The sequence below is a fragment of the Atractosteus spatula genome, chromosome 9 (assembly GCF_055471065.1).
Source record: "Atractosteus spatula isolate fAtrSpa1 chromosome 9, fAtrSpa1.hap1, whole genome shotgun sequence".
NCBI classification, from domain to species: domain Eukaryota; kingdom Metazoa; phylum Chordata; class Actinopteri; order Semionotiformes; family Lepisosteidae; genus Atractosteus; species Atractosteus spatula.
The window spans coordinates 37,162,097-37,189,806 of NC_142714.1; the positions used below are offsets into that span (position 1 = coordinate 37,162,097).

General features: G+C 36.3%; 1 protein-coding gene across 1 annotated transcript in view; it reads left to right on the top strand.

Moving 5' to 3' along the window:
- Window positions 1-26,841, top strand: part of LOC148828524 (amine oxidase [flavin-containing] B-like) — a 28,327-nt gene extending 1,486 nt beyond the window's left edge. Inside the window, exons 2-15 of the mRNA XM_088924538.1 lie at window positions 3,470-3,564; window positions 4,406-4,543; window positions 11,916-12,020; window positions 12,726-12,817; window positions 13,046-13,187; window positions 13,971-14,120; window positions 14,759-14,918; window positions 16,039-16,135; window positions 17,015-17,068; window positions 17,442-17,499; window positions 18,030-18,127; window positions 22,021-22,132; window positions 24,744-24,806; window positions 25,089-26,841. Coding sequence (XP_088780664.1) covers window positions 3,470-3,564; window positions 4,406-4,543; window positions 11,916-12,020; window positions 12,726-12,817; window positions 13,046-13,187; window positions 13,971-14,120; window positions 14,759-14,918; window positions 16,039-16,135; window positions 17,015-17,068; window positions 17,442-17,499; window positions 18,030-18,127; window positions 22,021-22,132; window positions 24,744-24,806; window positions 25,089-25,253 — 1,529 coding nt within the window. The 3' untranslated portion in view covers window positions 25,254-26,841. The remainder of the gene's footprint in view (window positions 1-3,469; window positions 3,565-4,405; window positions 4,544-11,915; window positions 12,021-12,725; window positions 12,818-13,045; window positions 13,188-13,970; window positions 14,121-14,758; window positions 14,919-16,038; window positions 16,136-17,014; window positions 17,069-17,441; window positions 17,500-18,029; window positions 18,128-22,020; window positions 22,133-24,743; window positions 24,807-25,088) is intronic.
- Window positions 26,842-27,710: the final 869 nt, after the last annotated feature.

A 27,710-nucleotide genomic window follows, 5' to 3' on the forward strand; every position in this document is an offset into this window, starting at 1 on the left:
TAAAAAAACTAAGTGATGCTAGATAAATACTTTAGTTCATGTCATAAACATAAAACTTGAAAACAAAAATGTTTTTGTTGTCAGCACTTGCAGTTTGCATATGGTGATGTTCAGGCTGCACAACATCATCTTCTTCCAAGTTCTCAACATACATCTTGTCTATATCAAGCTGCATATGACAAGTCATCACAGTGTTGCTATCTACTGCTATCTAGAACCACTTCATCCAATTCAGGGTCCTGAGGAAGCCGGAGCCTGTCCCCTCAAGCAAATGGCATAAGGCGGAATACAACCTGAACGGGATGCTAGTCCATCGCAGAGCACACACAGACATAGATACAGACACATACACACTCATACCCAGGCCATTTAACCTGCCAGTATGTCTTTGGACTGTGGGGGAAAATCGAAGCTCCCAGCAAAACCCCATATGAACATGGGAAGAACAAAGCAACTCCATGCTTATAGCACCTCTGATTTCCAATTGAACCTAGGGCCCCAGTGCTGCGAGGTAGCAATGCACCTCATCGGTGTTGCCCTTGCTGTCTGTATTATTCATGATTTATAAATTCTGTATTGCATAAATGAATATACTCTACCTTCCTATTTCAAGGGTTCTTTAAAAATTAGTTAATCAGATAGGATAGGTATGGTTTTTGGACATTATATGAAGCTGGTGACGACTTGGGGTAATTTGTTTTCAGCCTTTGCTAAATAGTATTACACGCATTCATTTTTTATTCACCACACAGTTTAAAGATTAGCAATAAATGAAAACAGATGAGCTAAAAAACTAGGTAGACTCTTTACTGTGAGAATAGGTTCTCATTGCTTTTTTAATTTTATGTGCACAGACTAGCTTTTTCCTAAGGTTTTTGTTGAATTTTAAAGTTAATTTAGATGTCTTATCAAAATTGTATTTTGCTAATGGAACGATACAGTTCTCCAGCTGTGAATTCCTACGTTTGTATCAAGTATGTGTTTTGATAATTTTGTGTTCAGTGTGTTTTGGTATAGTATTGAATTATGTTGAAATGACATAATTCTGACATAAGACGCCTTAATATTTGGTTGTAAGATTGACCTTTTTGTAACAAAAAGGTAAGATTGAGACAAAGATGCCTTAATATTTGGTTGTAAGATTGACCTCTATGTAAACAACTTAAATGCTGTAGAAGGGGTGGCTTTCTGTAGCACCATCTCTTCGAACAGTTAAGAAATATAGGCTCAATATTCCACCATTTGTTTTAATGAAAAATAGAACCAAACAACAGAGCCCTTAAACAGGAAAGAACATCCAGAACAAACAAAACAAAACAAATGAAAGAACCAAGGTTGTCCCCTGGGGCTCTGAACTTCCTGAACCTTAATATGGGGGAAAAAAAGCAGTAAAGCCAAACACAACATTGGAAACAAATTCTTTTTAAAATCACTATCTGGAAACACCTTCTTGAAGTTGCCATAGGAACCCGCAGCTCAGTTTTTCATCTCCCCTTTTTAATATTCTCGCTGAGTCACCAGCTTGTTTTCATTGTTTGAGTAGTGAAAGAACAATTTCCTGAAAGACAGTCCTCCATTATGCCTTTATTGAATGATATATCAGTAGTACACACACATGAATAGTAGAAAATCAACAGAGGCCAAGCAGACTTTGAGAAATGGAAAAAGGGGAACTGCCTACAATCATTTACAGCCAAAACAGGCAAAGCTTTATAAAAGCAAAAAGGAAAATGTTCATTAATTCAAAGTTATTTTGATTTTATGAAACAGAAAATATATTAGGGCTAACAAAAGATGGTTTCATTAACAGGCAAATGGTTAAGCCACTCTTTAACCTAACATCTTTTCTGGGATGCAGTGTAAATTGTAACTTGCAAAATAAATAACATTTTAAAAAATCTAAGCAGGTGATAAATTAAATGTCAGGACATTCAGAGATAAATGCTATAAGGTTTTAACATTTTACACATGCATGTTACATGGGTTATTTCCATAGGTTATTTGTAATCCAAAGCTGTTTATGGAGGGAGTAAAGAGATGGGATTGTGTGACTAAAAACTAATCTGACACAGCAAGGAGTATTTTAAATATAAATAAATCCAAAAGTAGACTCCAAGGCCTACCTAAAAAAAATAATATTGAGGCAAAAATACATGAATAGAGCAAATAAGTGAACATGTGTTTCTAGTTTTCATAAAATGACCTTCACATTGACAGATTTTTTATGATCTCTCACGTCTACCAGTAAATGACTTCATAATCTGAAAGAACACTTACACAATTGGTTGGTTTCAATTGGAAATAATATATGCTGTTAAGCAGGCAGTACAGTGCCACAGTGATTAGCACTTGCAGCCTTGTAGTGCTGGGGCCCTAGGTTCAATTCTGGCCCTGGGGTGCTGTGATGAATGTGTGTGTTATCCACTTGTTTCTTCCAGGTGCTCTGTTTTCCTCCCATAGTCCAACAGCATACTGGTAGGTGAACTGGCTTCTGGGAAAGCTGGCCCTGGTGTGAGCGTGTGCATGTTTGTGTTTGTGTCTGTATGCCCCTGCCTAGTGCCTGGGATAGGCTCTGGCTTCCCTGTGATCCTGAAATTGAAGACGCAGTAAGAAAATGGATAGATTGATATCCTATTCAACCTGGCATGATTTGCCCTGGTTAAATGTGTAGACTCCTCACCTGACACCTTTTCACGATTGTTTATACAATCTTTTTCAGATCAAAAATAATCAGCAGATGTTTTTCAGTATATTGAAAACATTACACAAATGAACGGCAAAGATTCCAGCCAAAATTTATTTTATTAATATTCTTTCTGTCATGGATTTTGATTAAGTTAACATGGAAATTGCTAAGATCATAATAAAATCCCTGCCAGACACCACTGCTACCTTTTATTACATTCAAATGGGAGTCACATGTACCTAAAAGACATTAGTCATCTACTAATTTTTACCCCAAGGCCTCCAAAAAACACTCTACAAATGTAAGGAGGCCATTTGGCACATCTAACTCATTGGGTTGTTAGCACATAATTGATCTAAGGATCTCATCCAGTATGTTTTTTTTAAGTCAGGGGATCAGCTTCAATAGCATTACTGAGTGTTTTGTTTTAAAGGCGCCTCCCTGTAAGGTCCCCTTGTGCTCTCTGGTTTGTGTTCCACCATTGATTCTGATGAAGGCTTTCCTCAATTTCACGATTTTTAATCCATATTTTTTTTCCGTTCCATTGCTTGAACGGGTTTGCCAGAATCGAAATAATCCATACTGTTCCTTGTGGAAGCCCACTAATTACCGTACATCACCTAAGTTGGAACATTCACTCCTTATTTAGTATATACTAGGTTTTCTATCCATTGACCAATGGCAAAGTAGAACGAGCCTTTTATTAAAGTTTACTTTTTGAAATTAACCATCTCTAGCTCATTGTTGGTCCCTGCTACACTCAGATGATGATTTTTTTTTTAGGCTTGTCTGCTGCTAAGCTGCTGAAAGAGTCTGGATTGAATGTCCTGGTTCTGGAAGCACGTGATCGTGTGGGTGGGAGAACGTTGACTGTGAAAGTGAGTATATACACACATAGAATACCCCTAGCCTTAAGGACATACAGTATGCTCACTGAAATCAGAAATAGACAAGAAGTGATATGTGATTCTTTCTACTTTTCACCAGAACAGTAACCTCTATTTGTTTGTTAATATCATGTTAATTCATTCACAGTTCTAAACTAAAGAAGCTAAAGTGGTACTGGTTAATTGTTACATTCTGACTATAGTTTGTAAATGAAATGGAAGACATTAATTGTCCCCTGGAGACTGGGCAGTACTCTTACTGATGTCCACAGGTCCTGCCATTGCCAGGGCAGAGTAACGATGACATGGATACTCCTGACAGCTCCAGCATTTGGCAAAATCTGTTGTACATTGGAATCTCTGCCACAGCCTCGATTCAAGTCATAACCTGGGTCAAATACTTCTAATAGAAAAGCACTTGTTGAAAAGTCACCTAAATACGTGTATTGAAGACTTAGTTTGAAGTAATGTATAGTTATATTCCTCGGCTTGTGAAGACATTCTGTATGTTTCTGAATTGGTCTTAAATTGTCTCTCCAGAAAATCTGATTTTATAATAGTAGGAATTTGTACTGTTTTTTTTAATTGTTTTCAACTTATCAACCCTGGTATTCGAGATGATGTATGTACAGTATGAGGAGGCTTTAACAATATATTATATATTGTACCAGGAAAAAATATATTATCTTTAATACAATATCTAAAAACAAGCAGTGCTGCTTTTAAAGAATTTAAAGCTCATACCTCTGCCTTCGAGACACAGGTTTGGTTACATTATAGGTCAAGAATATCTTCTTATGAGCAAAACTCCAATGACTGCATTTTTTTAAAGGGGCCTGAATTCCAATATGTGGATCTTGGAGGTGCTTATGTTGGTCCAACTCAGAACAGCATTCTGAGACTTGCAAAAGAACTGGGGGTGAAGACTCATTTAGTAAATGAGAAAGAGCGACTCATTCATTATTATAAGGTAAGGTTTATGATCAAACTGCTAGGAAACTCTGCACACTAGTTTTCTGTCACTGCTTTGCATTTAATTCCAAATTTAAATCTGAATTGTAACCTTTAAAAATTGTTATAGATATTCTTTGACCAACTCTTTTGTAATTGCCCCAGTATGGTGACCAAAGACTCTGGACTGTAGGAACCAGCTTTTATTAGAGATGCTAAACTGGGATCATTAAAGATTCCATGTAAGACAGGTTACAAATGTAAGTAGGCCACTGCAGAAAGTAGGGGTGTAAACTCTGTTGTCCTGGTTGATTTCCATTCTGGGCTTTTACCATCCATCTTACCTATAGTTTTACCTTAATTTATTCAGTTAAACAATGTCTAATTTCTCCTTGGCATATAATAGCTGCCATACATCATTTACACGAGTGCTTCACTTTCTTGATATATGGAATGTGTCCAGTACTGTAAGTAAAGCATTTCGGTATCCTTTGGGATGAAAAGCACTGTGTAAATGATATAAATTCTAATTAACAGGAGATGCCATGCCGCTATAAAATCTTCCATATTCTGTTCCGAAATGGTAGTTTCTAATTGAATAGACAGTATCGGCACTACCGGTGTAACTTTTTAATTGCTTACAAAAAGTGCTTATCCTGATCTGAATATTTGTTAAACAATTATTGTTAAAAGTACTTTATATTTAAATGCTCCTTCTAACATAAGATCTTAGGAAAAAATAATTTCCTAATTATTATTTTTTCTTTTTTTACTTTAAATGTAATTTGCTAGGTTGATAGGACACTAAATATACTATATATTTAATATTGATAGTATTCTCAACATAATACAGTATATTTTGTATCCTACAGTGTTTTATTCTCTGTACAAATATTCAGAAGGACAGTACCAGTCAACTGATTGAAGGTGCAACAGTTTTATTTGAGTTATTAACTTTTGAGCCAAATGTTTTAACATTTATATCTATGAACTAGTGTAAAACTGTAAATGTTTTTTTATATTAGACAGAGAATATGTAAATATGCTACAGAAATTAAGCAGTTATACATAATATTCTCACACAATATTCTGGTAAACAGAAAGAAATAGATTTCTATATGTTCTTAAACTGGATGCACCTCCCTCTCGTAAATTACATAAGTTTCACCATTGTGTCTTACAATTGGCCTGCTTGCCCAATTTGACTTGAAATAGCAAGGTTTGTAATCGACACCGTCTTGAGTTTTTAGCAATTCTAGTCTAACGTAACAAAAAAAAAACCCCACACAAGGGGAATTATGGCTACTAGCTTTGTTTTTGGCAAACACAAGTGCTGCTTTGTTTACATGCAAAAACAGAATGGTTGGTTTACAAGGTTCAGTTCTTCATTTTGCTATTATAATGAATGCAATATCCTATATGGATACTTCATTTCTTATTTTCAGCTGTAATACTCTAGTGGTAATAGCAGATTTCTTCTATCAGGCAATATATCTTCTTGCTGCTCGTCTCTGTTGCTATGGATACCTACCAGTCAGGAAAGCCTCAAGGCATCCTGTCATCTTCAATTAGTTGTGGTTCTTTGTGCACAATGTAAGGACTTGAAAATCTAAAAGCTGCTTGATGTAAAAGGTCAAGAGAAATCCCAGAAAACAAAATTCAAGCTTCTCTTTTCACTAAATGCATTAATATTTAAATTCTGCCTTTTCCTTTAAAGCCTTAAAAACCTGTGAAAGGTGACATGGGTTTACTTTAAGTACTTATTGTTAATGAACAAATATGAAAAGCTTTATTAAGTGTAAATTGGTAGTATGAATTAATTCATTAACATTGTTTATATGGACAGAAATATGACTAGACTGTATTTTGCTACTGCAAAGACTGTGACAGATGCTTTCTATAATCTCCAGGCATACTTAATTAGGCCCACGTACATTTCTTTCCTAAGAAAGAAATTTCTCATTATCTTTGTGTGGCTTATTTTTTGTTTGCTATTTTTCTCCACAAACAACACTATGCTTTGTTAGAGACCATTATAATTCTCTTATGTTGCACAAAAATGCACTCTGTCTAAAATGTATTAATCCCAAGCCAGAGTCTACAAGTTTCAGATACACTTTTTATTTGTAGTGAATTTGTGTTCTTGGTGGCTTCTCTATCTTTCCAGGCTGCTGTCTCTCTCTCTCTTTACTGTCTTCTTTTCCAAACTCTTGTTCTAAACAGTGTCCATTTTAACACTTTCTTATATTGTGTACTTAATCTTTTGACTCTTTAAAAGGTTTTTTGTTTTTCAAAGTTTCAGATGAGATGCTAAATTGAGGTCCTAACTACTTGGTCATTAAAGATCATATAACGCCATTTTTAGAGTTGGAGTGTTAACCCAGGTGTCATGTCATGTCATTTGCCAAACCGTTTTATACCATACGGTGTCGCGGGAAGCCGGAGCCTATCCAGCAACCAACGAGCGCAAGGCAGGGTACACCCTGGATGGTGTGCCAGTCCAGTGCTGGGCAAGTGCAAGCCAATCATACATGGGGACAATTTGGAGGCCACAGTAAAGGCCGAGGGGGCGAATTTGGCCCGGACACCAGCATAACTCCCTACTCTTATCGAGAAATGCCCGGGGATCTTTAATGACCACTAAGAGTCAGGACCTCGGTTAAAAGTATTATCCAAAAGACAGGTTAACCCAAGTGGTCTAGCAAAATTCCAGTTTGGGTCTATACAATCTGGACTACCTACAGTAAAGTTTCTGATAAATTCAAAAGCAATGTCTCACTTCTCCATCTGATCTGCTATGTAGATAACTGACACGCCTTAGCAAGATGTGCTTAAACTTCTTGGCGGGTCCCATCCTCTATGTTGAATGCTTTTGGATCCTTTGGTATAAAAAGTGTCATATAAATACAACTAATCATTATTCCTTATCCATCCAACTATTTTCTACCCGCTTACTCCTGTTGAGGGTTGTGGTGGTACCATGCTGAGCAGGGAACACCAGACTTTTCCAGCTGTTCCTTTGGGGATTCCCAGGTGCTCCCAGGACAGATGACAGATATAATACCTCCAGCATGTCCTGGGTCTGCCTCCGGGTCTCTAGCGGGCTGTACCATGTCCACCTCTAGCAGGAGATGCTTGGGGGACATCCTCACCAGATGCTCAAACCATCTCAACTGGATCCTCTTCATCCAGAGGAGCATTGACTCTGTGCCAGGGTACTCCTAGATTGCTGTGCTCCTCACCCTGTCACAGAAAGTAAAACCAATAGCTCTACAGAGAAATCTAATTTCTACTGCTTGTACCTGGAATATCATTCTTTTGGTTACTACCCAATGCATGTCACCATATATGAGGATAAGGACGTAGATATGACCAGAAGAACAAATACCCTTCATCCTTAAGTCCAGTCATCCAGTTCAACGGTCAACCTCACAATCCCCTCTACTCTCACTCATGGACAAGACCCCAAGGTACTTGAACTAGGGGCACTTGGTGAAACTGTTCCCCCCCCATTTCGAGAGAGCAAGTCAGACATTATCCCTTGTTATATTAGCATATTAGCATTCAATGCGATTTCTCTTTTGTTAAGGTTTTGATGAGAAGTGGCAATGTGATTAAGCCGAGGTGCTGTATTACAATAATAGTTCAGGTGGGTAGCTGCGTCAGCATGCATAGGCTGCAAAGGAACAAGTAATAGGTTTATTCCATGCTGAAAAGAGAACAAATAAAACACAACGTTTCTGCCGTGGAGCCTTCTTCAGGTGTGAGAAAGACAGGGCAGTAAGCAAAGGTAATGTAGCGGGAGAACAAAAGCTGGGAGAGAGGAGGAGCGAGGGGCGGGACCAGGGGACAGAAAGAGAGGCCAATCAGGAGGTGTGAAGTCAGGATAGGTGAAGTGAGGTGTGAAATGAAACCTACAATGAATAGAGAGAATTTAGAAGAAAAGTAGTCTGTCATTAAGAGAAGAGGAAATTTGTGATCCTAGCTGCAGGATAATTTTAGTTTCCGTAGTCTTTCTGATGTATGAGTTTGGAAAACCATCTTTGAGAACACAGATGGAGAGATTAGAGTGGTCATGGCCATCAGAGGTGAAATGAGAAACAATGGGCTTGGAGAAATCTTTAATCTTCACAGCCCTAACATGTTCTCTGAAGCGGTCTCCGAGTCTCCTTCCTGTTTCTCCAATGTAGATGGCTGGGCATTTACTGCAAGAGATACAGTAAATAAGGTTGCTGGAGGTACAAGATGCCATCTGGGTGATCCAGAGTTGTCCTGAGGGGCCTTGAATGAGTGTGGTGTTAGATGTGTACTTGCAGGTGATACAGCGAGCTCTGTTGCAGGGGAAAGTGCCTGGTGTGGATGGTTGCTAAGGGCGGTTGAGGAAGCTGTGAACAAGAAGGTTATGCAGATTAGGTGGTCGCTGATATGAGATGATGGGGAGGTCAGAAAAGAGGGCCCCAATGGAGGGATCATCCTGTAGGATGGAAAAGTTGTCGTTAATAGTCCTGGGTATAGGAAGTGTTTTGGGGTGGTAGGGAAGCACCAAATTAATGCAGTTGTTACAGTGGGAATTCCTGATTGATGGTCCAAGGGGTGTTTTTGGCTCGAGCAAGGGCCCTGTCAATAACACTGCTAGGGTATCCTCTGTTGGTGAAAAAGGAGTACAATTGGTCTTCACACTGAATGCATTCTCATTCAATAACCTTTTTTACCTTGACACCTAAACTGTGCTGCTGCTCTTTCACACTGCAGCTGTGCCTGTTATTTCTTGCTTACATATTTGTAAAAGGTTTAAACAAATCCAAAACAAAATTGTTCAGGTAGAAAATTCCGTCAATATTACTAATAAAGCAAGTATACTGTACGTGTCTTGCATAAGTATTCAATCTTTTCTTCTGGTGTCCCATTTTGTGAAGTTACAAAATAATGATTATACTATTTTTACATTTAATATTTTAAAATAGTTTTTGAACCTACATTGATATATGTATATATTTTATATATGTATGTATATGTATATATATGTATATAATTTATATATATTTTGCCACCATCATACTTGACATTAGAGATGGTGCTGACTCTATCAAGCACAAGTCATGCATTATGTTGGCCAATTTTGTCTCATCTGACAAAACGTTTTGCCATGTTTGCAGTATCACTTAGATGATTTGTTTTAAATCCTTAGGAGATTTGTTTTTCTTTCCAGTTCATATTCCAGGCCATATTTAATGACCTATGGATGTTTTCTGCCATCCCAGCACTGAACTCTGTAGCTCTTTCAAAGTCTCACGGAGGCCCCTTTTAAGTTTCCTCCTTGTCCGGTTGCTCACTTTGAACATAAAATCGGTTAGAAACAGAAGGAGGCCATTTTGCCCATTTAGCTTGTTTGGCAATTAGAGGTTAAGTGATCAAAGGCTTCAAAGACATCACAACACATCAGCAAACAGTGGGGAGGAGAACAGAGTGATGAAGCCAATTTATAGTTGGGGATTATTAGGAGGCCATGATTGGTAAGGGCCAATGGGAAATTTGGCCAGGATGCCTGGGTTACACCCCTATTCTTTTCATGAAACTCTGGGATTTTGTAATGACCACAGAGAGTCAGGCCCTCGGTTTTACGTCTCGTCCGAAGGATGGTGCCTTTTTTTACAGTATAGTGTCCATGTCACTATACTGGCACATTAGGACCCACACAGATCACCCTGCTGGCCCCTCCTCCAGTACCAGCCTTAGTCTTTCCCAGGAGGTCTCCAATCCAGGTACTGACCAGGCTCACACCTGCTTCGCTTAAGTGGGCTGCCAGTTGTGAGCTGCAGGGTGATATGGCTGCTGGCAAAATGCACTTCCATGCTGTTTTCACCCATTCCTTTGGGAATGTTGTTTTTCACTATTCATTTAGAAGAAATCTGCTGGATTAACTTTGTCAATGCCTGTGAGGATCTGGAATGTTTGTATCAGGTTCGTTTGCAGTCTTCTCTGTTCAAGACTAAAAAGTTTCAGTTCTTTCAGCCTGTCAGCCTGTGTGGGATATTCCCTTAAGCGATGCATTGTATCTAGGTGCTTTTATGTGGGTTGATTCCAGCGCAGCAATAGCTTTTTGTAGAATGTAGTGACCCAAAAAGTTCACAACATTCTAAATGAGGCCTTAATAGTGAGTTGCTGAGTTTTTCCATAACATCCCCAGTTTTAACTTCTATGCTTTTAACTATATACATATTCTGTCATTTTGTTTGCCTTTTTGTCTTCGATATGGACAGTAAATGTGTCAACATAAACACAGAAGTCTTTTTCACAAGATATGAGATTTTTTTATAATATTAAAAGTTATATTTCATTTGTATCTTTTACATCATTTGCTAATAATCCTAATTTTGTATAATCTGCTAACGTGACTAGTTTACTATTCTGGAATCTAGATCATTGATAAAAATTTAAAAGAGTAGTGGTCCTAGTACAGATCATCCCTGTGATACTGCACTAATACACTCCACATCTCTCCAATGTGAGTATTCACCCTTTATCTGTACACTCTGTCTTCTATTTGTCAATCCAAAAACTGTACTCATGTTTCCCTGAATGCTTACTGCCTGCAATTTCCCATTTGTGAATGTGAAATTGCCCTATTGTGAATCCATTACTGTTTTTGCTTGTTAAAAGAACTATACTATATGATCATGAAAGACGTACCTTTTCTAAACCTATGCTAACTACATCCTAGTACATTATTTCCATATATATGATCCTCTAGTTTAATTCTTGGAATAGTTTCCTTTATCTTGCATGTATTAGAAGTGAGATTTATTGGTCTATAATTACTTGTTTCAGTTTTGTCACCCTTTTTATGGATGGGGACTATATTAGCAATTTTTCAGACCCTGGGTACTACACTTGTCTTGTGTTAATGGCTTCTGAATAATATCTCTCATTTCCTTGAGTACAGTTGGTAAGATACCATTTACACTGGGGACTTATTAATCTTGTGTGCTTCTAGTAGCCAAAGTGTCATGGCTGCAAGCTTTAAAGTAACAAAATGTGAAAAATGTGCAAGGCACTGTATACCAGTTTACTGCTCTATCCCACATAAATCATCATCTTGCAGAATGAGTAACTACCATGAGTTCTCCTGACTAAGTGATGATTATCTGTTGCAAAACCTTAATACATACTTTCATGGTGAGAATTTATAGGCAGATCAAGCCTGAAATCATGAAAAGTCTGAAGAGTGTTACTTCGCTTTCAGAATGGGAATGAGACATAAGCTTTGAAGTCAAAGGGGACTGTGCCAAAAAGTAATATTACAAACTTTGAGGCTAGGACTACAAGTTTTATTAAACAAAATAATTAGCCTACCCTAGTTAGCTTCACCCAGCATCCTTCTTTTTCATCAGGGTAAGACGTATCCATTTCGAGGGCCATTTCCTCCAGCATGGAACCCCATCGTCTACCTGGATTACAACAACCTCTGGAGGACTCTGGACCGAATGGGAAAGGAGGTAATTTGTCTCAGATGTGTGCTCTGTACAGAATGTGTCAATTTAAAAAAATGGAGAAGAGAATGCTTCTTTAATATTGCCTATGTTTAATGAGACATCAGAGCAGTTATGTGTTCATATTGTTCATTGTGGGATATAGCCCACCTCATAATGCAGTTTTGTAAAACATCTAAGGCAGATGTTCAGACAATAATGCCACCAGTTGTGTTCTGAAAATCTGCAACATAAAACAACGATAAATGATATAAATGGCAAAATTGGACAAAGATACTCGTGACTGAATGGACTGTCGCCATATGAGCTGCCACAGGAATTACTAATGATCACTAAGTCCTTAGTGCCCTAGGGTTTACTCAGTTACTCATTGATCCTTGTTTAATGAAATTATAAGGTCTGTCTTTTTTAAAATACTATTAAAAGTGACTGAATACCTGGCCTATCTACTATAAGTTTTGATCTTAACATGGAGAGAATTGGTATGAACACAGTGGAATTTAGCATAGTAAGAAATTTTCTAGATTCCTTAGAGACAATCTAAGAGACTATCTGATAGGCTGTAAGTAACAACTGGACAATTAATGTTTATGTCTGGGTACCGACTGACAATACTAGAGCTTCTACTTTGCTTTATTTAGGGAGTTCCTTGGTAAAGTTTTGAAAGGAATGAAAGGTAGTAATTTTGGTAATCCTGATTGCTGTTTGTAGATCCCAGCAGATGCTCCATGGACTGCCCAACATGCCACACAGTGGGACAATATGACGATGAAAGAACTAATTGACAAACATTGCTGGACAAGGTATTTTTACTGATTTATTCATTAAAGACTCAAAACACCTTGATATTAGTTGTAGTTTAAGTTTAAAATAGAGGTGGCAATCACATACAGTATGAAGTATGAATAAAAGAGAATAGAAAAAACAACAGTATTACATATAAATCTAGACCAATTTCCTTTTGAAAACTGCGCACACACTAATGCAGTGTTTAAATCAAATGCACTAATTAAATCATATTTACATTTAAGGACTGCAAAAAACTTTGCAACTCTCTTCGTCAATGTCAATGTGACCTCTGAACCTCATGAAGTCTCAGCGCTCTGGTTTCTTTGGTACGTGAAGCAGTGTGGAGGGACAAAAAGGATATTTTCAACATCTAATGGAGGACAGGTATGAGAGTCTGTGATCTGTTTTCTAAATTATTTATGATTGCAGTGAGTACATCCACCTGAAGAGTAACAAATATGAATAGAAATATGCAGCACAGTTTGGTGAAGCAGAAAAAGATTTATCATAACTATTACTAGTTATAAACTTCTCTTGCCATGACGATATGACAGAACAGAAAAAAAACATTAAAACCACATTTTTATTTAAGGCCTCCTTAAATATTTTCACGATTCTGTCGTGTGCTTGTTAAATGTTGCTGTGCTTTTATGAACTCAGAAATTACATCAGTAGGCCATCATTACATCATTTTTCCAGCTCCCCAGTAACAGATAATAGTAATGTGTGAAGGAACTAACATTGCTGCTTGGGTCCTTATAGAAAATATCTATAAAATTCCAACAGGGAATTGGTCCTATATATCATTGCCACAGGGTATTATATACTGTATATAGACTACATATAGCATTATCAATTGGTAATATAGATAGTGCATATATCATCGACATAGGGTATAACATAATGTATAATATGTAAGTTACACGTAGCATTGCAAGGTTTTATATGTTCTATATATAGCATTGCTGTGGAGTAAATGTCCTCTGGAACTCCTCCAGTGGGCAAATTACCTACAGAGGTTATTATGATGGAAGCAGTAAAGCATTCAGCATGAATTATAGTGTTTTTGCTTGAAGAGATGGATGGTGTACAAACCATTGTCCATAAAGGTCTTCCATTAAAGTATACACAAAAATACCCTAATGAATTTCTTTGTTTCACACTCAGGAAAGAAAATTCATGGGGGGATCAGGGCAGATAAGTGAACGGATCGCAGACCGGCTGAAGGGCAACGTCCACCTAAACCAGCCTGTGATTAAGCTCTTGCAGACTCCAGCTGGTGTGTGTGTCGAAACACTAACTGGAAATAAGTATGAGGTGGGCAGCACTTTCAATACATGCCCAGTATTAAAAAAATAAACGTGGGTATACACAATTATTGCACTGGATGTTGCAAATAGACAGTTCAGAAATAAGGTAAAATATTTCTTAGCCCCTGAGTTGTATTAAAAACATGTTGGAAGATATTGCTATTAAAACATATGAATAATGACAGAATTCATATTTTAAGTCTTCAACTCATGATGTCCCACCCCATGAGACCTTCTTTACAGCATTAAGAAGTAGTTTCTTTTTAACATTTTTGTCTAATATTTAAAATGTAATTGATTATTTTGTGCAATTTTCATATTGTTTGCTGCTAAAATCCATGTCTTTATTTTGTTTAAAGCTGTGGACAAAAATTGCAGTTGTATCAAACACCATGGGTGTGAATGATGAGCTTCTATAAAGACAGAAGGCATGTTCTGCATTCAAATAGTGAATGTTATATAGATTTACTTACTGAAATATAAATGCTTTTTAGAACATAACATCATCTCAGTGGTTATACAGAGGTCTAAGGGAAGCCTGTGTTAGAGGTGTGAAGCAGAGCAGAACTGGGAGATCCTGTAAATGGTTTGAGTTGTATGTCATCTGTTTAATCTGTCGTTTGTTGCTGTTCCATATCTTTTAAGGCAGCCTATGCCATCAGTGCTATTCCACCAGGGCTGAGCATGAGTTTGCATTATGAGCCCCAGCTGCCTCCAGTGAGAAACCAAATGATCCAAAGAGTTCCAATGGGCTCCATCATTAAATGCATGATGTACTACAAGGGGACCTTCTGGAGAGAGAAGGGTAAGAAATCTGTGCAGCAGAAACAGGGAGAAACACTGGAAAACATTCTTCTGTGTGATATAAGCTGTAACATATATGTTAAAAAACTTAGAAAGAAAAGATAAGTCTTGGGTGATAAATACGGTTCACGAGGGACAACAACATTCAAGAATCGGATGCTTTGTGAATGTAGGATAGTTTCGGCTGGGGTGCATAGTGGTGCAGTGGTTAGCATTGCTGCCTTGCAGCGCTGGGGTCCTGGCTTCAGTTGCTGGGGTGCTATCTGCAGGGACTTTGTATGTTCTACCCATGTTCGTATGGGTTTTCTCCAGGTGCTTTGGTTTCCACCCATGGTGCTTTGGTCCAAAGACATACTGGTAAGTTAATTGGTCTCAGGGAAAAATTGGCCCTAGTGTGAGTGTGTGTATGTGTTTATGGCTGGGTGTGCCCTGCTATGGAAAGGCCTCCCCGTCCTGAGTGTATCCCATCATGCACCCATTGCTTGCCAGGTTAGGCTACTTTGTCCCCTGCAACCCTGTATGGGATAAAATGGTTTAGAAAATAGATGGAGAGTTTTGGCTTAACTCATGGTTTTGGGGTGGCCCCCCAGCCACAGGATGAGGTCGCCTGGACCCCCATTCAGAGAGGAGTAAACCAAGTGGAAGCTGTAAGGTGGAGATGGGGTAGAGGAGGGGTGCATGAGACAAATGTAAAAAGAAGTATCGTATTAGATATACAGTATAAACTGTAGTTATTTTTAGTAATAATTATGATTAGGAGCAGCTGGATGGGATTGACTTCTTGGCGTTATCCATCCTAAATTTCAGTTAATAGTTTTCATTAAATTTCATTCCCACCATATAAAACAGATTTTTTACTTTGTTGCAGATAAATATAAAGTATGGGCACAGCATTTCATTCACTGGTTACCTCAAGGTAGAACCACATTGCATGGGTTTACAAATGAAAAGAAGCAATTCAGCCCATCTTGCTTGTTTATTTTGCTAGTGTCCAAAGATGTCATCTAGCTGTTTCTTGAAAGAACCTGTGGTATTAGCTTTGACATCATGGCTGGGTAGCGTGGTGAAGCAATTTCTTTTTCAGACATATCTATCATTTGGCTTATTTTATCTTTCTTTAGGGTACTGCGGAACAATGATGATCGAAGATGAGGACTCTCCCATTTCAATGACCCTAGATGACACCAAACCAGATGGATCGTATCCCTGTATTATGGGGTAAATAAAATAATTAATGAAGGTATCAATAAGCAAACAAACCAATGGTTGCCGCTACTTGACCTTTAAAAGCCATTTTACCCATAACTTAAAGATTATATTAGACAGTTCTGGTCAATCAAGAATTGCCAAGAGGCATTTTATTCCAGATCTTGTTCTGGTAATTGTTTTTCTGAGTATCAAAAACTGTAAAACAAGCAATTCATTTATGCCTACTCTTGTCTATGGTCTAATGCACTCCAATGAAGTTAAATAGATTTCATATACTGTATATATGGTTATCACGTGTGAAATATTGTTTTGGCCCACATTTTATAAAGGGGGAGATGTTTTTTTTAACTGCTTGCAAATGTATTTCCTCATCAAATACTTGGGTTCATCACACAGTCCCACAGAAAATGAAGAAATCAGTTGTGTGGAAATGAAATTAAACCACATATACTGTTCTTTTTGAGTGTGAACACCGGAACTTTATTTTCTGCTTCTCAGAAGGCCCATGCATTCATGAATACAAAGACGTATAAATAGAACTCAGAATATTTTTTGTTTTATATAGTTCCTCTGCAAGTCAGTAGAAAAAAAATAAGTTAGCTTTAAACCACTGTACATGTGTGATGTTCTTTACTACCAGATAGAATTCCAGTTGTTGTATAACAGCTGAATGCCATCGATAGACCATCAAAAAGTGCAGTTAATGTGTTGCACTGTGTTGGTGTCAAAACAACACTGATTTTCATGAATACATTTCTTTTAAAAGACAAGACAAACTGGATAAGACTTCATGTTCATTAACTTCCTCTAGAGGGCAGTGAGAGGCTATCAGTTGTGTTCCCAACAAAGTAGCAGTCTTCATAATATATTTCAAATCTTTTGTTTTAGGTTTGTTTTAGCAAGAAAAGCAAGAGATCTTATCAATTTGACTAAGGATGAGAGGTACGTGAAGTTAATGAATTCTAATTTAATACTGTTTAGATTTTCTCTGTTCTGACATACAGTGAGATATGCACATATATATCCAATATTTACTGTACATTATGTATGTATAATATGCATATATACTTTCAATACCTTATAAGATGCAATGTTAAATAGCTTACTATCTAGTATTATGTATGTATTATCAATTTGATTGCATGCATAGATTCAGTGATTTCTAGATGTCTTCTATTTTGTGTTTTTTAATGTAAAGTAGTCTGAAATTATAGCTTTAATTGGTTTTTAGTTTAATAGTTAGACATGAGAATTAAAGAACAAAAAAGAATCCACAGAATATTTTTGACTAGTCTTGCATTCTCAATTTTTACAGGAAAAAACGTATCTGTCAGATTTATGCAAAAGTGCTGGGAACAAATGAAGCATTGCATGTGAGTATATACTGTAATAACTCATTAAAGTCAGACAGTGCTGATTTTTTATAATTGGCATCTGGTTTAACATTTAATTCTGCAAAATTAGACTGCAGCAAAAAAGTTTGTGGTTATGATTGATGGATATTCATTGACTATTGTATTGCTGGAGATGAAAAAGCATTGCATTTACTGTTTTATGGTTTCTTTATTTGACACCATTACAATTTATAATGCAGAAACAAAACAGTGAAGACTAGGCAAAACAAATTGTAGAAAATCTAAAAAGTAAACTTGTGTTTAATAGTAATATAACAGATGAAGTCTAAGTGCAGAAAGACATTATATTAGTATTATAAATTTAAGCAACTTTATCAACACTTCAGCATGTACAGTATAATGTGGAGTTTGGTAAAAATAAACTAGTTAATCCAATAACACCACCTAATACAAGAACCAAAACTCTGCTGTGAAGACTAAAGTCTACCATCATCCAAAAGCATGTGTATTTATTTTATGTTCTCGGTCTTACAATTCCAAACCCATAGCCTGTTCACTATGAAGAAAAAGACTGGTGTGAAGAACAATATTCAGGAGGCTGTTATACTGCCTATTTTCCCCCAGGTACCTTCTGCCAGTTCAGCAGGTATGTCCCTTTACAATGTACTGTTATTATTACATAAAATGCTGTGAGAAGCAAAAATTAAAAAAGTCCTAGACATAAAATGCCCTTGCTATTAAGAGATAATGTAGCAATGGCCAAAAAAATGAATTAAGTTATAATGCATGGAAGGCAAAATCATAGCAGAGGGAAATTTTCAATGTCCTATACAAACAAAAGTGAGAAAAGGCAAATATAGCACAAATATAGAACCACACAAAGAGAGTACCCTTTATTGTCTGTGCGAAAGAACAAAGCAAAAACTTATACTGAACCTTAAAGCCGATACTTAGATATTACAATCATACATTCATGTGGGACAAAGACTCTGATGTTTTCCCATTAGTAAAGGATTCATTTGTGCTTATGATATTAGTACTTAGGAGCATGTAACTACAGTATGTCTTGTGATGAAAGTACATTTATTCTTGCCAGCCTTACTCTGAGATCTGTTGCATACAATTTGAGGTTATGTAGAAAAATTACAATGAGGTCTTTTTGTTTTTAAAGTAAGGTTTTGTATTCTAAAACAAACGTGTGCAATAAGTGAACAATAAAAATGGTTCACATGGATTCATTTCCAAAATTCTTTCATCTTATACGATATTCAAATTTTGCTTAATCACTTCAGTTGCAGATATTTTAGCCCATACTTTTCAATCTAACTGAAAGCTGCTTGTGCGTGACAAGGATTAAAGTATTTTTTTATTTAAACAGATAGGACATGCAGATTGTGTTCTCACTGGAATAGAAAGCATAATTCTTGCTCAGTCTTTGCTGATGACACAGGAAGAGGGAATACACCCTTGGTATTGGCTAGAATTGAGTGCCTAATTCTCAAAGGCGACTCAATCCCACATGACCTTACACATTGTCTGCTCGCTGAATAACTACTTCATGCCTGGCTGACACTAAAGGATCTGCATAATTTCCATCCCTGGGGGCATCCATAAAATCAGCTTGTGACACTGCTAGCGCTCAGCTGACTTATCTCAACTCAGTTATACCTTCCATACAAATGATCTTAACCCACAACTGTAAGATATAAGCGCACTAGAGGGGACAAGCATATATGTGGTCTTGACTTGCTGGAATTTCATTAACGTTACCTCCTCAGGATGACCGGAATAATAGCTGATGTTTTCACTTCACCTGCTGATGCTGTGCTGTTAGGCAGAATTTTGAAAGATTAGCGACTGAAGGAAAGCAAAAGATCAATTGGCAGGTATCACACTGCAAATATATATATATGCTGTATTCCATTCTCGCGGCAGAAGCCTAGAGATAATAGGGAAGTCTCTAATACACATTTGGCGGTTTATTGCAAAAAATCTTTTTGCAATAAACGCTGTGGCAATAAACGTCACAGTAATGCGCTACTTATACCTTGCCTTGTAATAACTTTATGTAAGTTATGAGAAGAGTGTGCAGAAAATAGAAGTTATCAGCTGTAAAATTGCTGAGTAACATTAAAGCACATTTTCACAAATGAAATCACGGGGGGCCTTTTTATTGGACTGAAAAGTCTTCAATACAATGGACACTTCATTGGATTCTGCTGGACGTCACTGCCTTTTGAGATATATTCCATTCTAGCAATTAAATCTTCCATTCTATCATTCTAGCAATTGAACTCCAGTAATATAGGTATTAAAACAAACGCAGATCAACCCATGATTGTAATTTGACACTTAAAAAAATGTTTCACTTAACTATTTAAACTACTCTAACCAAGCTCATCTGTTTTTTTCTATTTCATTATAAAGCCCATGTTGTCGTTGAAAGCAGGATGTATTCTTCTGCATCTGTTCTCTCCTCTTGTTAATTATATTCATAATGATTATTGATAAAGATTTTCCACTTTTCATTTTTCTATCAATGCATAGTGAGGAAAGGAACCTTAAACACAGGGTGGCGCTAAATCACCAGGATAATAAATGGAAAGCTGAGGCCAAGGCCACTGTCTTCTTTTAATTTTGAAAATCTCAGTGATTTACAATCTGTCACTCTTCACACAAACATGATAAAAAAATGCAACCTATGGCTGCTGATAAATGTTTATGTCTTTGCCTGACAGTATATGATTTGAGTAACAATTCTTTTAGGAGAGAAATTAGAAAAAATTGCAAACCTGCCAACTTTTAAGAGTCAAATTAATATATTGTAGCATACAAATATGATATAGTGGTGTTCTAAAGTACCACTCTTTAGTGCCTTGGTATTTTACAGTACAGAGTTTAGAACTACAGCCATATTTTGCAATTCATAATTTTAATAAACTCTTCAATTAGATGCTTCACATAATAATTATTATAAAATTAGAGATGATCAAAATGTATTTCTAAAGTGTTTTCCTGGGATGAAATTAATTTACTTTTGTAGATATGTTTGAAAGAAACGTAGCCATAATATTTTATTACAAAGTTTGCAACAAAAATGAATTTCAAATATTTGATTTAGAAACATCAAATAAATAAAACATTCCTTGGTCTAATGTTAAGTGGTGCCATCTTTCCACTTTCAAGTGAAAGTCACTATTCCAGTGATATTCTGACACTCAGATTAGGAATGTCTTTCTTCCTTGATTGCATAGAGGACAAAGTGTACTAGCTAGCTGGTTTCATCGTTTTAGCCACAGAATTCAGTAGTCCTAAAGGATATGAGGGCCCTAGCAGTAAAAGACTAGCTTCCCCACCATAAACCCCCTTTTATCATATTCTACATTCAAACTATATATAAATCTTTAAACTATGACAGTATATGAGGAATCAAAATCTACATGATTCTAACATAAGATTGAATGCATTTTGAATCTTGAAAGATTCTTTTACTTTAAATGATACAGTAATATCCAATGCACTATTAGCACATATTTTCTCCAAACACATTCATTTCCTGCCATTTTGAAAGTTACATTTACAAAGTTTAAAATGTAAGCCCCTGTGTTCTACTGGAAAAAAAATCTTTTTGAAAAAGATTTTGCTTTGCTGATGCAAGCCTTATGTATTCCTTTAAAAATTTCAAAGCCCTGAACCAAATCACAAAGTGATCATATTCTCTCCATTGTGCATAAGCAAGAGGGCAGAGATGGACAAATTAAAACAATGTATGAAGTATGCCAATATGAGATTTTCTCTTAGATTCAGAACAATACTTTAAAATCAGTCCTAACCTAGAGTACACTGAACCAAGTACCTTGGGTGTATTAATCCAGGATGACTCAATTACAGTACTTGTCCACTCTCTCCTCCATCAACCCAAATTACAATTAAAAGTAAAAATTAAACTTACTCTTTGTGTAGTGTTACACTGTTCTCTAGTGAATAAAAAATGATCCATTGCACACATTAATGGATTATCTTGATCCCAATTTTAACCTCTTAAGAAGGAGCAATAAAAGAGAAACTACTGCTTTATTTAATGAATTTTCCAAAAGAAACTAGGAGCAAGGTGGTGCAGTGGTTATGTTTGCTGCTTCGCAGTGCTTGGATCCTGATTTCAACTCCAGACCTGGAATGCTATGTTTGTGGAGTTTGTATGTTCTCCTTGTGTTCATGTGGATTTCCTCCCACAGTTCAAAGACATACTGGTACGTTAATTGGCTTCTGGAAACACTGGCCCTGGTGTAAGTGTGCACGTGTTTGTATTTGTATGCGTGCCTGCACTGAGATGGACTGGTGTCACATCCAGGATGTATCCTGCCTTGCGCCTGTAGCTTGCCAAGATAGGCTCCAGCTTCCTCACGACCCTGAATTGGACAAACCAGTTACAAAATGGGTGGATGCATGGAGCCAAGAGTGTGACAAAAAATAAGCAAAGACCTTGGGCCTTACTGTGTCATCTAGAAATCATTCTCTACTATGGTTCTTTTTGTGCAGAGTTCTAAGGGAGCCTTTTGGTAGGCTCTTCTTCGCAGGCACAGAGACAGCAACCAGATGGAGTGGATATATGGATGGTGCTGTTCAAGCTGGTGAGAGAGCTGCAAGAGAGGTATGGAGATTATAAAGACCCAGGCAATCATAGAATAGAAGATCCCATAGTAAGACTGATTTGTGTTTGAATTGATTAAACCCATTTTTTACTTCATACCACATGGGGGCAGAATAATTACAGGTTGATATTGCACATTTTACACTGTAGGATTCTAGAGCAGGGAAGTGACTTGATGCCAAAAAAACAGACAGAGAATCCATTTCCCAATGCTGTACAACTGTGTACATTACCAAGATATCTCCGGATATCTCTCACTGTTCCTGAGAAATTGAAATTTTGTACTGTGCATTTTTTCTGAGCATTAGTTTAATTACCCATGAGTGCAATAAAAAAGATGGCAGCTACCAGCTACTCTAGGATATACAGTATTGATGTCCTTGATGAGATTAGGGAACGGTGGACTACTTATACCAAGAAAGATTTTGTCACAGCAAATCATATCTAGGTGTTCAACAGGTTATACATCTTTTAATCAGTGTTGCTAACATTACTGAACTAAAACTCACATGATCAGCTTCAAAATGCTTCTCATTTCATATGTCACCAGAGTAAATCAGATATAGTGAATTTTGTCATGGTTTTCCCTTAGCTTGTGTGCCTTTTTTAACAAAAGTTTTACAGGGTACTGTTTTGTTTCCTTCCTATTCAACTTGGCTACAATTATTAGGTCTCATCTAGTGTTTGTATTTTATCCCTCTGCTTCCTTCTCATATACAGTATATTGTATGTGCAAGCATGGGCCCACCTTCACTTTACAGATATGAGAGTTAATGAGTTGTTCTGGTCAACATTAGAAGTCAGCGAGGACAGTTTCAGGATGGAGAGACGTTTGAAGATAAATACTATGATGTGAAGATAGCAAAATTAGCATGCTAACATTATATTACTTAGGATACATAGGATTCTCAATACAAAGAACCTCAAGAAGTTAGATGTGGAACGTGGAAAGTTTTGGCCCGTGTGTCCAGAAGGAGAAATGTAAAGTTTTCAACGTTTCTTTAGTGTACCTGTGTCACATCATTGATGCTGAACGTTTATTTAAAGTAAAGTAAGGTTGCTTAATGAGTAATAGTTCCTTCAAAACATCATAGCTGTGTCTAGGACAAGCTGTATGTGTGACATGCAGATGTTATGAGAGAGAAGGCTGTGGCTAGACGCTACCTTTTGTGACCTGGAATTGATTCACAAACAGATAAGGTCATGTGCTGCCTGTCTGTGTTCAGAGTCTTTCACATCTGCGTTACTGGATACAGTGGTCCTTACCAGTAGATTAATGTGGATTGAGCCATTTGAAGGACACTCATTGTAGATGCCTACTCAAAGTGGCCAGAAATTCAAATAGTACCACATCTTCTGTAAATGGACAAAAGCAGATAATAAGAGATTAGAAACATGAGAAAGTATATTTAGATATAAAATAATGGGTGACCAAGTCTGGTGACCACAGTAAGACATTTATTTTTAATTAAATATTTTAAAATAACAAATGATCAATATCAAATGAACAAATTTTTATGAAGTAGATCAGGGGGGTAGCTGCGTCAGCATGCGTAGGCTGCATAGGAACAAGTAATAGGTTTATTCCATGCTGAAAGAGAAGAAAGAAAACACAAAATATTTTGGCTGTGGAGCCTTCTTCAAGTGTAAGAAGAAAAAGCATGGAATAAACCTATTACTTGTACATTTTTAGAAATGCATATATGAAATATCTTATAGTTATCTATCTTAACTTCAGGAATACAAAAAAAGTCTGCTACAAAATATTAATTTACTTAAATTTACCCTTTCCAAAAACAATCAGGATCAATTTTAAGGAAATATTTAAATAGTAAGGTTTCAAGTTGAAGTCTGTAAATTCAATTCACTTTTTAAATGATTTTTTCTTCTTGAGAGTGATTATAAAGTACAACTACAGTTCTGAAGCTCTTCGAATTTAGGAAATAATGATGCTCAGATTGTTTCATACTGTTATACTTTGATTGTATATACATACTCATGAGCCATACTGATGTCCATTTGGACACACTTTAATTAGCTATTGCAGATCATTTAGTAAAATGTAGTAATGATATTTGAATGTGGCTTCATGCAGTTAAAGCATTGCAAAAAATGACAAAAACACACAGCACAATATCTGGATAATCCCCATTTACATTTATAAGAAACAAGGCATGAAATTCAGTTATTACAGCATTTTAGTAATTGATCTGTAAAACTTTATTAACTGTATCTAATTTCACACCTGCTAATGAAGTCTTAAATAGTGGAACAGTTTCTGAGGCCTGTGTCTTTTCAGAGCTTTATGCAACCCCCCAGGCAGACTGCCTCATTATATAATGGGAAATTATATTCAGCAGGTCATTTTGTGCAAATAGGTACTGTATCCTGCATATTTTGCACTTTTACGGTTTGTATGCACTCAAAACTCATGTCATACACTTGATATTTATCATTAATGTCTTATTCCATAGATCCTATGGAAGAATGTGATACCTTTGTAATTATTCTACACATCACTAGTTTAAATAGCTTTCACTTAGCAAATGTCTAAGCCCTCTAGTATTAAAAACATCCTGTATAATGTGAAAGGTATTGAATGTTTTTTCAGGTACTGCATGCAATGGGTAAAGTATCCCAGTCAAAAATCTGGAAGGAAGACGCAGAATCACAGGTATGTTTTTAAACGTGTAGCTATTGCGCTGTGACAGACATACAAATTATTCAGTTTTCCTCATTTCCCAAATTACAAATGGGTTCCTTGAATTTGAAACCACACAGAAATTACACTTGATTTTTACTCTTACTCACATCACTTCTGAAGAGATTCATTTTCAGTTACAGTGCAGTAAAATAAAGATAATTATTAATGAAGAGAATAGAACACCCAGGCACAGATTGTTATTGATGACCGCGATGAGGGTGAAACATGTGACCAAATCTGTTTCTTCCACAGGAAGTTCCAGCTGAACCAATTACAACAAGTTTCTTAGAAGAGCATCTGCCTTCTGTCCCTGCATTTCTGACGATGATCGGAGTCTCTTTTGCATTTATCACAACAGCCGCAGCCCTTGGGTCGGGCATCTTAAAGACAAATTCACGTTTACGTCTCTTTCATTAAATGGAAGTTCTTGCCTGAAGTTCAGGAGGGATAACGGCAAAAACCTAGTCTTTCCCATCTGTTGCTAATCAAAGCATTACTGAATTGAGCTATATACCTGTATATAGCAAAAACACCTCTTTTTGCATTTGTCTTATGCATTAACCCTCTACCCCCAAAGGGCTGCCCCTATCCTACCTAAAATACTTTCACTAATCAATTAACATCAATTAGATGTTGTTAATCGTCATGAACCCTGTTTGTTAAGGTTGTAATGTAAAGTGCATTGTTTTATAAAACTGTAAATCTGTGAAATCTAAGATATTTGTTATATACTTAAGATCATGCTTCTCCATATGTGTTTGCATATTACATCATCTTTCATGCTGGCCAGCAATTTTATTCTAACCAAAGAAACACCTTTACTTTTAGTGATATACTGTAAGCTACTTCATTAGCTCCTATTTCAATCAAAGTCCCATCAATCTACAATACCCAGAATACTGTCCAATCAGGGAATAGTGACAGAGATCAAATTGCACTCTAGTTTGTTCAATTGTATAATTGTATCATAACACATTGTGCTAAGAAACACAAAAGTGTTACAAAAAACACATCCCATTGGAAAAAAAACCTTTTAAATTCAGTGTTGAGCTGCCAAGTGTAGTCTTTGAGTACCTCAACTGGAATAAGAATGTAAGTGACACACATTTCAACTTTGAAGAGATGAGGTGGCAAATTAAGCTTCTACACTGTTTCCTATTACAAATAACCAAACTTAAACAGATCATAAAGGTAAGACAGTAATGAAAAACAGTTATCACTATGAATCTTATGTGCAATTTATGTTTTAGTAAAATGAAGCTCATTAACAAATCTATTATGAAAATAAAATTTATTGTAATTAACCCCTGTTATATACAGTACAGGGGAATTAGCTAAATGTTAGTAATGTCATAGAAATGTGTCATAGAAACTAATCACTTCCCATTATGCAAACAGGTGGAGAAGGTAAACTGTGTAATTGTATTTCATCACAGTTATTTTTTTCATAGAAAAACAGACGATCTATAGTTACAGTGTTGCATTCACACTCACTTCTCATAACACAGAGTAAATATGTCCTAATTACTTTGGTATTTTTATTTAGCCTTTTATGTAATCTTTCCAGTGTTCATGCACAAAACATCTTGTGTTGATTGTTAGCAATGGTATGAACAAGAAAACTTGAATTCTATCAATCTCTTAAGAAAGAAATAATGTTGAAATAATTGAAATTTCTTAAGTGTGGTGCTAAACTGTCAGTGCAATAGCTGTCATTGTCTCTTAGACTGTGGTCCTTATCAAAGCTTCATTTCAATACCTTAAATTACATGTTGTTGGTTTTCAAAGTCAAGTGTAATTTTGAAATAATACAGCAGTCTGTGAATGCTTACTGTATATAATGTGCCTGCCTAGTTAACTGTAGGAAACAGGTTTACATACAGTAAATATGTGATTTGAGTGCATTTAAATGTATAATATTCCTGTCTAATGTTATAGAGCAGAATCAGTACTATTTGTGCTTGCTGTTATGGGTGCACTGTTTTAAATTTCAGTAAATATCAAAAGATGTGTGTACAGTCACGAGGCAATTGTTTTTTCTATACATCATGACAGTATCAGAAATTAACTTTTAATTAAGATTAAAGATCTGGCTAATGTGTCCAATCAGACATCTAAAAGGATATACAGGCAGAGGCTAAGGACAAAACAGTATCAATACAAATACACAGACAGGAAGCACAGTTCAGACCCCAGGAAGCTATTGAACCAAAAAGACAAATGGCAGCTGGCAGACCACTGAGCTGTTATTTATTACTAGTTGAATTGATGCTGTGGTGTGTTTTAGCTGTAATCAATGCCAGAGGTGGACCAATCTGCTATGAGGGTTATTTTTTGGTAGGCAGTAAATTATTTATAAATAGCTGGAAAACTATGTTAAGTACATCTGAAGGACTGATGAAATACCTAAGGATACATTCATTTAAATATTCCTGGGATAACTTTGCATATTTATATATGCATTTATAGAAAAGCTGATGATTTTTTTTTGGCTTACAAACATCTTGTGGGTTTTACATTTTTATTTTATATCATTCATATGATGCTTACAGCAGTGAGATATTATTGAAAATCTTTCTTTGTGAGATAGAGCCAATACAAGCTTTGAAAAGAATTTCTCAAATCAAAACAATTACATTCTACACTGTTATGCATGTCCTATATTTATCTGTCTTTGATTTTTCACCTGCTTAGAATTGTGTGGGTTCAATTTTGTTCTTTCAGAAATACAGGTGCACTATTAGAGACTGGAAGTGAAAAGAAAATTCTTTGGTAATCAGTAATATGCAACTTCCAGGGTGGTGAATGTTGGTAGTTTCCATAATATAATTTTTATCATAAATGTTGAAGCACTCTTAAATCATGGTTTCAAGA